The sequence below is a fragment of the Ovis canadensis genome, chromosome 3, assembly GCF_042477335.2.
Source record: "Ovis canadensis isolate MfBH-ARS-UI-01 breed Bighorn chromosome 3, ARS-UI_OviCan_v2, whole genome shotgun sequence".
NCBI lineage: Eukaryota > Metazoa > Chordata > Mammalia > Artiodactyla > Bovidae > Ovis > Ovis canadensis.
Window position 1 is genome coordinate 18,804,291 of NC_091247.1, and position 12,625 is coordinate 18,816,915.

The 12,625-nt window shown below is 39.8% G+C and overlaps 1 protein-coding gene across 4 annotated transcripts in view; it reads left to right on the forward strand.

Moving 5' to 3' along the window:
* The window catches only part of CPSF3 (cleavage and polyadenylation specific factor 3), a 31,453-nt gene that overhangs the window by 4,077 nt on the left and 14,751 nt on the right, over positions 1-12,625 (forward strand). For 2 of the 4 annotated variants that reach the window (XM_069582568.1, XM_069582569.1), the window contains exons 2-8: positions 1,963-2,026; positions 3,427-3,524; positions 4,384-4,512; positions 6,002-6,179; positions 7,493-7,582; positions 8,829-8,979; positions 11,607-11,782. In XM_069582568.1, coding sequence (XP_069438669.1) covers positions 1,963-2,026; positions 3,427-3,524; positions 4,384-4,512; positions 6,002-6,179; positions 7,493-7,582; positions 8,829-8,979; positions 11,607-11,782 — 886 coding nt within the window. The remainder of the gene's footprint in view (positions 1-1,962; positions 2,027-3,426; positions 3,525-4,383; positions 4,513-6,001; positions 6,180-7,492; positions 7,583-8,828; positions 8,980-11,606; positions 11,783-12,625) is intronic. The other 2 variants (XM_069582570.1, XM_069582571.1) reach the window with 1 other exon arrangement.

Below are 12,625 nucleotides of genomic sequence, written 5' to 3' on the forward strand. Positions count from 1 at the left end.
GGAAAGGGGAGAAAGTTTGAAATAGTTACTACACCAACAGCTGTAGGAAAAACTGCACCAAAAACTGGAGGGACGCTAAAGTGGGAGAGCAGAGGGCCAGTTAAAGTGGCAGGCCAGGAGCTCACGGTGGTCGTCTGATTTTCTTTGCATCTTGCTCTGAGGATCCGGGTCTGAAGATGCGTCCATCTCATGTCAGTCCTGTAGCCTATCCATTCTTGAAGCCAGGGTCCTGGTATTCGGCCTTTCCATATACTAGGTGCTTATCTACACTGCTTGGCAAATAGAAACTGCTTAAGGGAGTTCCCTGGCAGTCCAGTGGCTAAGACTTAGCGCTTTCAAACCTGTAGTCCTGTAGACTACAGGAACCTAGACCTACAGAACCTGTAGTCCTAGGTTCAATCCCTGGTCAGGGAACTAATATCCCACGTGCCCCACAGTGCAGCAAAAAAAAACCCCAAAACTGCTTGATGTTAAATAAGTGGTTGAATCACAAGCAAGAATGGTTGGGATAAGGTATCAAAGAAGGCAAAGAGTTAGACTGGTGAGGCTTAAGCTTTGTGATAATTGGAAAGAAAGGCTGTTTATTCTGAAGAAAGGAAACTTGTTTTAACAAATAGTGAAATAACAGAAAGTAGAAGGAAAAAGGAATGAAATTCACATGTATGAATAAGTATTTAAATTTAAGCTATTTGGTAAATGTGTATTATCACCTTGAAAGAATTTTTAACTGCTTATGGGTTTTTACTTAAGTGCTAATTCTAAAAGTCTTATTAAATCATCTGAGTCACTGCTAGTTTACATTTTATTTTATTTTTTTTATTTTTTATTTTTTTTAGTTTTTTATTTTTTAAATTTTAATATCTTTAATTCTTACATGCGTTCCCAAACATGAACCCCCCTCCCACCTCCCTCCCCATAACATCTCTCTGGGTCATCCCCATGCACCAGCCCCAAGCATGCTGCATCCTGCATCAGACATAGACTGGCGATTCAATTCTTACATGATAGTATACATGTTAGAATGTCATTCTCCCAAATCATCCCACCCTCTCCCTCTCCCTCTGAGTCCAAAGGTCCGTTATACACATCTGTGTCTCTTTCCCTGTCTTGCATACAGGGTCGTCATTGCCATCTTCCTAAATTCCATATATATGTGTTAGTATACTGTATTGGTGTTTTTCTTTCTGGCTTACTTCACTCTGTATAATCGGCTCCAGTTTCATCCATCTCATCAGAACTGATTCAAATGAATTCGTTTTTACAGCTGAGTAATACTCCATTGTGTATATGTACCACAGCTTTCTTATCCATTCATCTGCTGATGGACATCTAGGTTGTTTCCATGTCCTGGCTAATATAAACAGTGCTGCGATGAACATTGGGGTACATGTGTCTCTTTCAATTCTGGTTTCCTCGGTGTGTATGCCCAGCAGTGGGATTGCTGGGTCATAAGGTAGTTCTATTTGCAATTTTTTAAGGAATCTCCACACTGTTCTCCATAGTGGCTGTACTAGTTTGCATTCCCACCAACAGTGTAGGAGGGTTCCCTTTTCTCCACACCCTCTCCAGCATTTATTGCTTGTAGATTTTTGGATCGCAGCCATTCTGACTGGTGTGAAGTGGTACCTCATTGTGGTTTTGATTTGCATTTCTCTAATAATGAGTGATGTTGAGCATCTTTTCATGTGTTTGTTAAATACATCATCATTTTAACCCTAACATTCAGAAGGTTGAATTTAACCTTTGATCCTCTCAGTCTGACCTCTCAGAGGTCACTTTTCATTTTTTCCCCACGTTGATGCTGTTCTTCCCTGTCTTTGTAATTTTGTGGAATTCATCTGTCTCAAGTTAGTGTTGTCATCAGATGGAACATAGTTTAAGTTGTAAAAGAAGTTTGAATTTATTTGGCTTCATTTTGATGGCTTTTTAATCATTTTTATTTTTTCCTTTCAATGTTTACAGTGGAGCTGGGCAGGAAGTAGGAAGATCATGTATTATTCTGGAGTTCAAGGGGAGGAAAATAATGGTAAGTGGCTCAGAATCCACCTGCAGTGCGGGTGACCTGGGTTCAATCCCTGGGATGGGATGATCCCCTGGAGGAGGGCATGGCAAACCCCTAGAGTATCGTTGGGCTTCCCTGGTAACTCAGCTGGTAAAATATCCACCTGCGATGGGGGAGACCTGGGTTCAATCCCAAGGTTGGGAAGATGCCCTGAAGAAGGAAGTGGCTACCCACTCCAGTATTCTTGCCTGGAGGATCCCCATGGACAGAGCCTGGTGAGCTACAGTCCATAGGATTGAAAAAAGTTGGACAGGATTGAGCAACTAAGCACAGTATAGTCAGATTAACAATATGTCTGCACTGAGTGTTAGGACTGTTCTAGTTCAGTAGTTTTTTCTATTCAGCAGTTAACTGTTTCGGCCTCAGAATAATGTCATGGTTAGTATATGTGTCTATAAAATGTTAATGTGGGAAACTAGTATACTTCCACTTGGCATTGACATAATATTAGACTGAGGAACTAAAGATTGTAAAACTGTCAACTGGATCTCCTAATCTAAAAGTCTTCCAAATCCCTCTTCTATTCCTGAAGGTCTGCCAGCCTGTCTGCCCCACCCCCAGTGGGAGACCCCAGGGAACTGGCCTCCTGAACACATGCAGAACTCCAGCCTCCTCTTGTGCAGTGGGACAATAGGCCAGGCCCTAGTCTGGTAGCTGAGGTGCCTAAGTCAGCACCAGGGTGCCTGGCCTTGGGCAAGTCAGGCCCCTTCTCAGCCCGTTTCCTTAGCTGAGAGCTGGAGGGACTGGAAGAGGTGGTCTCTGGGGTCCTCATTACAAAGGCAATATAGAGGCTCATCAGGGTCTTTTGGTCTCACTCTTCCCCTTCTCCTACTTAAAAGAACAGGGACATGGCAGACACAATCTTTTTAATAATTTACTATATTAATTTGATAGAAACATCTTCCCAAATGAGGATATAATTCAAGAATGACTGGTTCCGAAGAATTTGTCTTCTAATACTTAAATTGTCCTGATCAGAGAAGTTTTCTGTTTTTCTAATCGTTGCTTTCTCATGATAGTCACATCTGGTAGTAGTGAATCTATAAACTTTAAAAATGCTAGCCATTTCTGATGTTAAAGTTCTTGCAAAAGAGTTCGTTCATTATTAGAGTGCCTATGAAAAGTAACTGGAAAGAATATTTCTTATATTTTGTGTCCTGTGACTCTAAATATGAGCTGTATTTAAATTTGGGAAGTTAGAATTGTTAACGGCGAATTTGCCCATTTAATAAGAATTGCATTTCAAACATATAGAATCTTTCCTGATTGTGTATGGTATGATGGATCAGTTATGATGTCTATTTGTTGAGTGAATTTGAATAAAATGTAGAGAAGACTGTGATCTCTTTTCCCATGTCTTTCAGCTGGACTGTGGGATCCACCCTGGCCTGGAAGGAATGGACGCTCTTCCTTATATTGATTTGATTGACCCAGCTGAGATTGATCTCCTACTAATTAGTCAGTAAGGTTTTTTTTTTTTTCTGTTGCTGTTTTTGTTTCACCTTTTATTGCGGGCATTGTTTTTCAAGGACTTTTACTTAAAGATCATGCTTTACCAGATATGATATTGCAAACAACTAAGACAGCATGCCATATTGTCATCACAGGTGAGAGAAGTTTATGACAGAAAACTTCCTTTCACTTATCTAGAGTAAATGAGGAGGAGGGAAGAGATAACATATGCCTTGATCATTGTAAAACTTGAGACTAAGAAAGCAGTGTCACAGAATATTCCTGAGGCTGCTGTGTTGCCTGAATATTCATTGGAAGGACTAATGCTGAAGCGCCAATACTTCGGCCACCTGAGGCAAAGAACTGACTCATTGGACTTGATGCTGGGAAAGATTGAGGGCAGGAGGAGAAGGGGACGACAGAGGATGAGATGGTTGGATGGCATCATCGACTCAACAGACATGAGTTTGAGCGAACTCAGGAAGATAGTGAAGGAGACGGAAGCCTGCCGTGCTTCAGTCTGTGGGGTCACAAAGAGCTGGACACGACTGAGCGACCGAACAACAACTGTGTTGTCAAACAGTTCTGTGGGAACTTCATATGTAAACCGTGATGGGCTTCAACTTTATACCACTAAACCGCTTGTTATAATTTTGACTCCTGAGAATGGGCTTGGCTATATTTGAGAAAAATACTTTTAATCTGTTTTTCTTGCGTTAGAACTAAATACATTATTCCTTCCCTCTGTACATACCTACTCTGGGTGTTCTAAAAGTATCTAATTGTTACATAGAACTCTTCTGTACGTAAAGTATATGATATATAATATTTTAAAAATTGACAGAAGCTCTTTTTTCTTTTTTTTAAAGTTTCCATTTGGATCACTGTGGAGCTTTGCCCTGGTTTCTACAGAAGACAAGTTTCAAAGGAAGAACATTTATGACTCATGCTACAAAAGCTATTTATAGATGGCTTCTTTCAGATTATGTCAAAGTTAGGTAAATTACCTTAATAGATTTATACATGCACTTGGTTCAACCCAATACATACAGTTCATAATATTAGACCATTTTGTGTTTTGAAATGAGATGTTTTCTTCTTATTCACAAGGGTATCACTCATTTAGTTATTCAGTACCAACTCATCACATAGATACTGTGTCCCCAGCACCTCCTTGTCATAAAGGCTTTATGTAGTTTTTGCATCCTTTTAAGTCTTTGAAATTTAGGTGAGTTATAAGGTATGATAGCAATATTCTATATAAGGAATTTCATAATTTTATTAAAATTTAAAGCAGACTACATTATACAGTGCTATCTACTGAAGTCTTTTTTTGGGTGATTTGATCAAACCAAATTGACTGTCTGAAGTGAAAAGATTCCCTGGGGAAGCTTTTTCCAGCTGCAAGAGGAAAATCTGCTCCTTTTCCATAAAGTTTGGAGCCTTCTTGTGATAATTATAGCACAGATGATGAACCTTCAACGGCTTGCTGTTTCATATGTATATTCCTAGGGTAGCTAAGATGCAGTTTGTTATTCTGTAAACATACAGAAGAATGGAAAGTTATCCTTGGTAATGATTATACTGGTTAACGCCTAAATGAAGTTCAGCATATGCCAGGTAGTCCTCAGTTCTTGACATGTGTTAACTCCTTTCATCTTCATGTCAGCCTTGTGATGCAGACTCTGCATGAATCCCATTTTACAGATGATGAGACAGGCATGGGTTTCTCTGGTAGCTCAAATGGTAAAGAATCTGCCTGTAATAAAGGAGACCCAAGTTCAGTCCCTGGGTTGGGAAGATCTACTGGAGAAGAGCATGGCTACCCACTCCAGTATTCTCACCTAGAAAATTCCACAGACAGAGGAGCCTGACGGGCTGCAGTCCATGGGGTTGCAAAGAGTCGGGCAGGCTGAGTAACTAACACTTTCACTTAACTTCGCTTTTCAGACTGAGGCACAGAGAGGTTAAGTAATTCACCCCTGATGGTCACAGTAAGAGACAGAACTGGAATTCAGATCCGATTAGTCTGGCTCCAGACTGTGTCCTTAACCCTAACCTCTCTTTTTTCTTCGGAAAGTATGGTAGCATAATTTTCCAGAGAAAACTTGTTAGACTTTCTAGACAGTTCTTTTCATATCACAGATGGGGAAAACTGCTGTGATTCAATGTGTGTGAGTGCCTTTATCTCACAGAAGGTGTTGGGGTAGGAAAAAAGGTTGAGAAGTGCTATCCTAAAGAGTACTTTGCCTTAATTTAGTGTGTGTGCTTTGCTTGACATCATGCTTTATATACACTAAGCATTTTTCTCATAATAGCAGAGTGAAAAGATATACAAAAGGTCCAAGAGATTAGAAATAGCATAACACCTACAATATGATTTTAAGAAATATGTGGCTATGTCATCCACAGACAATTTCTTTGAGTTTAAAGACTTATAAAAATCTTACCCTTAATTTTTTTGTGTTGGCATCTTTAAAAATTTAGTAACATATCAGCAGACGACATGCTGTATACTGAGACAGATTTGGAAGAAAGCATGGACAAAATTGAAACCATCAATTTTCATGAAGTGAAGGAAGTTGCAGGAATCAAGTTTTGGTGTTATCACGCTGGCCATGTTCTGGGAGCTGCCATGTTCATGATCGAGATCGCAGGCGTGAAGGTACACTCTAGCTTGGGAATTTCCTGCCCATAGGAAGTCAGTGCAGGGCTATGCCACCGAGTGGTACTAAAGAATATTCCCTAAGGCTAGCAAAGTGTGAAAACATTGAAACAAGGTAAAATTAACCTGGTACTTTTGCCTTGTAAATATCATTGTTCCTACCCCTGTGTTAGTACTTTATGTATCATGATTGAGGAGAGTACAATAAGAATCTCAAAACAGTAAAGGTTCTTTCCTGAGCATCATGCCCTTTTTCTCTAAGATGCTGCGCGTACATCTCAAGGTTATCTTTGTGGACAAATTCTGGGATTATATTATTCCCATTAGTTAGATTGAATAATTGAAATGCTAGATGGTTTATGATTGAGTTAAGTTACACATTTTGAATTAGACACAAGCGATGACACCACCCTTATGGCAGAAAGTGAAGAAGAACTAAAGAGCCTCTTAATGAAAGTGAAAGAGGAGAATGAAAAAGTTGGCTTAAAGCTCAACATTCAGAAAACTAAGATCGTGGCATCCAGTCCCATCACTTCATGGCCAATAGATGGGGAAACAGTGGCTGACTTTATTTTTCTGGGCTCCAAAATCACTGCAGATGGTGACTGCAGCCATGAAATTAAAAGACGTTTCCTCCTTGGAAGGAAAGTTATGACCAACCTAGACAGCATTTTAAAAAGCAGAGACATTACTTTGCCAACAAAGGTCCATCTAGTCAAGGCTATGGTTTTTCCAGTGGTCATGTATGGATGTGAGAGTTGGACTATAAAGAAATCTGAGCACAGGAGAATTGATGCTTTTGAACTGTGGTGTTGGAGAAGACTCTTGAGAGTCCCTTGGACAGCAAGGAGATCCAACCAGTCCATCCTAAAGGAGATCAGTCCTGGGTGTTCATTGGAAGGACTGATGTTGAAGCTGAAACTCCAATACTTTGGCCACCTGATACGAAGAGCTAACTCATTTGAAAAGACCCTGATGCTGGGAAGGATGAGGGCAGGAGAAGGGGACGACAGAGGAGGAGATGGCTGGATGGCATCGCCGACTCGATGGACATGAGTCTGAGTGAACTCCGGGAGCTGGTGATGGACAGGGAGGCCTGGTGTGTTGCGGCTCATGGGGTCACAAAGAGTCGGACATGACTGAGCGAGTAAACTGAACTGAATGCATCTACATTTCATTAAAAAATTAGGCTATTTTTTCTATTGCACTTCATTTTCAAAAATTTATGAGTGAAATATATTCACAGTAAAATGAATCGTTCCAGGATTCTAACTTTCTAACTTTTCTAATTTCTCACTTTCTCTTTTCCTCAGCTTTTATACACAGGTGATTTCTCAAGACAAGAAGACAGACACTTAATGGCAGCTGAAATTCCTAACATTAAACCTGATATTCTTATCATTGTAAGTATTAGTGCCCAGTATTGTAATTAGTGTAACGTAAGCAGGATTTTTTCCAAGGAAAGTTAACATGATTTCATTTTCATATCTGTGATCAGATATAAATAGTTTTTTAGTACAAAAATTTTTTGGCCTCTCTTTGTAGTGCAACCCCACTTCGTGTTAAATATATTAGCTAGTCTAATATCAGAGATGATATTCTGTCTCCGAAATATTCTTATTTAGATTAATTACTCCAAATATGTAGAACATCTTAAAGGTTGTGTAGAACGGCATGGCCCCACTGTCTTTGCCGTGGTGACTGTCTCCTGGCCTCTAGCACCTGCTAACTTTATGCATATGTCTTACCTTCCTGCTGCTGCTGCTACTAAGTCGCTTCACTGATGCCCGACTCTTAGCGACCCCATGGACTGCAGCCTACCAGGCTTCTCCGTCCATGGGATTTTCCAGGCAAGAGTACTGGAGTGGGTTGCCATTGCCTTCTCCGCTTACCTTCCTAGTAGGTTGCAATTCTTAGGAGAATAATAATAAAATAAAATTAACTGTACAGAAGCTTTGGTGGGGAGGGGATGATTGATGAGGAGCAAGTTAATAAATTTGCATTGGTCCTATGGTTTATATAAGAATATCTGTGGAAGTGAGGTCTGCTGCCTCCTCACCACCCACAGCATCCCTCAGCAACCCAAGCATAAGGGACTGGTGTGTATTGCTGTCCATATACAGCGTATTGTGAGTGGACTCAGTTTACTCATGTTACTTAGCTCATGGTATATTCAGCATGTAAACTGACCTTAAGTTAAGGGAAGTTGCTTTTTTTTAATTCTCTGGGGAAAAAGTTATTTTCATTATATCTGGTACTGTAGAGGAGTACCTCTCAAATTGCAATGTGTTTATGAATCATCTGGTAATGCTATAGAAATACAGATTCTGACTGTGGCTGGGCTGGGGCTCTGGCACTTCTGATAAGCTCCTGGTGGGGCGGCCAGTGCTGAAAGAAGCATCCTAAAATCATCTTGAGCAGGGAAGATACATTTTTGAACTATTTCCTGATTTTTTTCCTTAGCCAGACCTGAATTCTAACATTTTTATTCACTCTTCTTTCCAATTAGTGTTTTAACAGCATATATTCAAGTAAATGGCATAATAATAGAGACATAGGTCACTTTGCTTCTATATTTCCTTGATATTTACCTTTTGTATTGTTTGAGACTCACCAGCCTTGGTCTCACCCTTCTCACTTGTTGTTTAGGAATCTACTTACGGGACCCATATCCACGAGAAGCGAGAGGAGCGAGAGGCAAGGTTCTGTAACACCGTCCACGATATTGTGAACAGAGGGGGCCGAGGCCTCATTCCTGTCTTTGCTCTCGGACGGGCCCAGGAGCTCCTCTTGATTTTAGGTACGCCTTTTCCTTTTTATTTGGGAGATTCTCAAAATCCTACAGCGCAGTTAGGTCAAGATCACTGCATGTCCCTGGATAGGTCACTCTACCCTCTGGGCTTTGGTTTCTGTATTTAAGACGAGGGAGTCGGTGCCCATAAGAGCCCAGAGACACAGCGAGTGTCTTCCAGCACTGCTGGGAGTATAAATGGTGAGCAGTCACCATCTTAAAGATACCCTGCCCTTGGACCCAGCAGTTCAACCTCTGGGAAAGAAATACATCGGAGATTCTGTACGAGATTTCATAATTCTAAATATTTCTAGTGAAATATTATGTCAATAAATATCACACTCTAGGGAAAAAATCATGTTTCAGATGAGTTAATACATATTTTTAACATAATATATTAAGTGGACCAAAAAAATAGGGTTCAAAACTGTGGACTCCGACCCTAGTTAGGTAGAAAATACACAAATGACTGGAAAGATATCCTGATACTAAATCTGAATAATGAGAAAGTGGATGATTTCTTTTTCCTGCTTTTCTCCATTTTCCAAATACTTTAATGAGCATGTATAACTTTTTGTAATAAGAGGAACAGTGAGTGTCACTTTGTGCATATATTTATATTTAGCAACCCTTTTTAACATTCTGTGATTCTTTTCTGGGGAATGCACTCTTTAAGAATAACTGGTAAGTGCTTTATATGTATATGGCTTCAGTGTGAAGAATTAGAAATGATCTTGAGCTCTCATTCTCAGTTCTTCCATCTGTATGATGATAGGGATAAGTAGAATCCCTGTTACACTGAAAAGGGAAATAAGGGGAAAGAATAAATGACCTCAGATCAAAAGCAAATCTCAGAGAGACAGGGCTTCCCAGGTGGCGCTAGCGGTAAATAAAGAACCCAACTGCAGGAGACAGAAGAGACGTGGGTTCAGTCCCTGGGTCGGGAAGGTGCCCTGGAGGAGGGCATGGCAACCCAGTCCAGAATTCTTGCCTGGAGAAGCCCATGGATGGAGGAGCCTGGTGGGTTATATACTCCAAGAGGTCGCAAAGAGTTGGACATGACTGAAGGACTTAGTAGAAGCTAAATTTTCTAAAGCCTAAGCCAGTCCTTTTTCTCTGGGTTCTGCTTTCCTACTGCATGTCACATTTGTCCTTATAGAAGTCTTAAAATGAAAAGTCTCCATGGCAAAGTAGTAAGAGGAGCAGAAGAAATGAAGATGTAAAGCCAGGTTGTCACCATCATCAGGTTGCCAGATTTAGTAAATAAAAATACAGGACACCAGTTAAATTTTAGTTTCAAATAAATAATATATTTGATATTATAGCAAATATTTCAGACAAATTATACTAACAGTCTTTTATTTGTCTGAAATTAAATTTAGCTGAGCATTTGCTGTTTCTGTCTGATAACTCTGCCATCAAGTAAATTGTGATTCCTTTTATGAACGAGGACTGCTGTACACCCTTGTTCCTTGTCCCTTAAATTCTCCTTGTACTGTTCTATAAGAGAGGATGACCTTGCCAACCACTGGTTTCAGATCTCACCCATGGTCTAACTATATGACTCTGGGCAAGTTATTCGTCTTTTTTTTTAACACTTGAAATTTTCTCATAAAAGTACACACAAAAAATACCAGGCTGTGATGTGATCTTGAGATATAGTATACTTTGGAAGGTATTTGAGAAATCATAAGAGTATATATAAGAGCATCGACACTGTTAAAAATTCTAATCATATCTAAAAGAATATGAACAGTTAAACCAGAGGGCAAAGCAAGAAATGTAACACACGTGACAGGAAAAGTCCCAGTCCTTATATAGAGTTTTCACTTATAAATCAAGTTTAAAAAAGAAACTGCCACAGTTTTCAGCCTTTTTTAGCCTCAGCTTCCTCATATATATAGACCTAGAGATGATCATACTAAGTGAAGTAAGTCAGACAGAGAAAGATAAATATCATATGTTATCTCTAATATGTGGAATCCATAATATAATACAAACAAACTTATTTCCAAAACAGAAACAGACTTAGGGACAGTGAACAGACTTAAAGTTACTAAAGGGGGGAAGGGTGGGGCAGGGGGGATAATGGGGGCATTTGGGACAAGCAGGTACAAACTACTGTGTGTAAAATAGATAAACAGCAAGGTTTTACTGTGTCGCACAGGGGAACCGCGTTCGGTATCTTGTGATAAACTGGGGTGGGAAAGAATCTGTGTAACTGAATCACTTTGCTGTACACCAGAAACTAACACAACATTCTCAATTAACTATACTCTCATTTAAAAAAAGAAGGAAAGAAATTCTGGTGTTTTTAAGCTTGAGTTAGGACCAATTTTAGTAAATTTTTAATTTACTAAATTTTTCTTAACCTCTTTATAGTTTTGTGCTTTATTTCTTTTCTGAATTTTTTAAAAAACTACTTTGTGTGTATCATTTATTATTTGAGCTATTTACTCCACATTAAGGGGAGAATGAAATGGCAACCCACTCCAGTATTCTTGCCTGGAGAATCCCATGGACAGTGAAGCCTGGCAGGCTACAGTCAGTAGGGTTGCAAGAGTCAGACACAACTTAGCAACTAAACCACCACCTCACATTAAAAAAAAAAATGTGTTTCTTGTAATTCTCTCTAGATGAGTATTGGCAGAATCACCCAGAACTCCATGATATTCCAATATACTATGCATCGTCTTTGGCCAAGAAGTGTATGGCAGTGTACCAGACATACGTGAACGCCATGAATGACAAAATCCGCAAACAGATCAACATCAATAATCCGTTTGTTTTCAAACACATTAGTAACCTGAAGGTGAGTGCTTGTGGAAGAAAGAAGGACGAATAACACTCAAGTAAGTCATTATCAGTGGGAGATGCCCGCCATTAATCCTCTGGTTGACTCCATGCTGAAGTCTTACCTTTCATCACTTTTCTGCTGCTGCTGCTGCTGCTGCTGCTGCTAAGTCGCTTCAGTCATGTCCGACTCTGTGCGACCCCATAGACGGCAGCCCACCAGGCTCCGCTGTCCCTGGGATTCTCCAGGCAAGAACACTGGAGTGGGTTGCCATTTCCTTCTCCAGTGCATTAAGGTGAAAAGTGAAAGTGAAGTCACTCAGTCGTGCCCGACTCTTAGCGACCCCATGGACTGCAGCCTACCAGGCTCCTTCGTCCATGGGATTTTCCAAGCAAGAGTACTGGAGTGGGTTGCCATTCATTTTTCTGAGGGACATCAAAAACTTTGCAACTGGCATTCCTTTTTGCTTAAACATATAAATATTGCCATTTGTTCCAAGTCTCTACCTGTTCTCAATATTTACTATTGCTAAATAATTTGGATTTCTCTGCCATAGAAATAAAAAGCCCTGATAAGAAAAATACTGCTGTGTATTTTTTCTGCTCTTACTCAGACCTGATCATCTTTTTGATTAGCACAGCAGATTCCATATGTGAAAATTGTCTTTTTTTTTTAGAGTATTCAATAAAATCTAATTTCCTTTCATTTAAATAAAAAGTTTCATTTGAACTAATGCTCTAACCATAATAACAATACCCTAAATAATTCAAGTTATAAGTGGTCTTCCAATTATTAATAGGTTCTGTTCGCAAAGTATTTTTTAGGTTAATTGCCTGGGAATTAGACCCAAGTTTTCCCTAG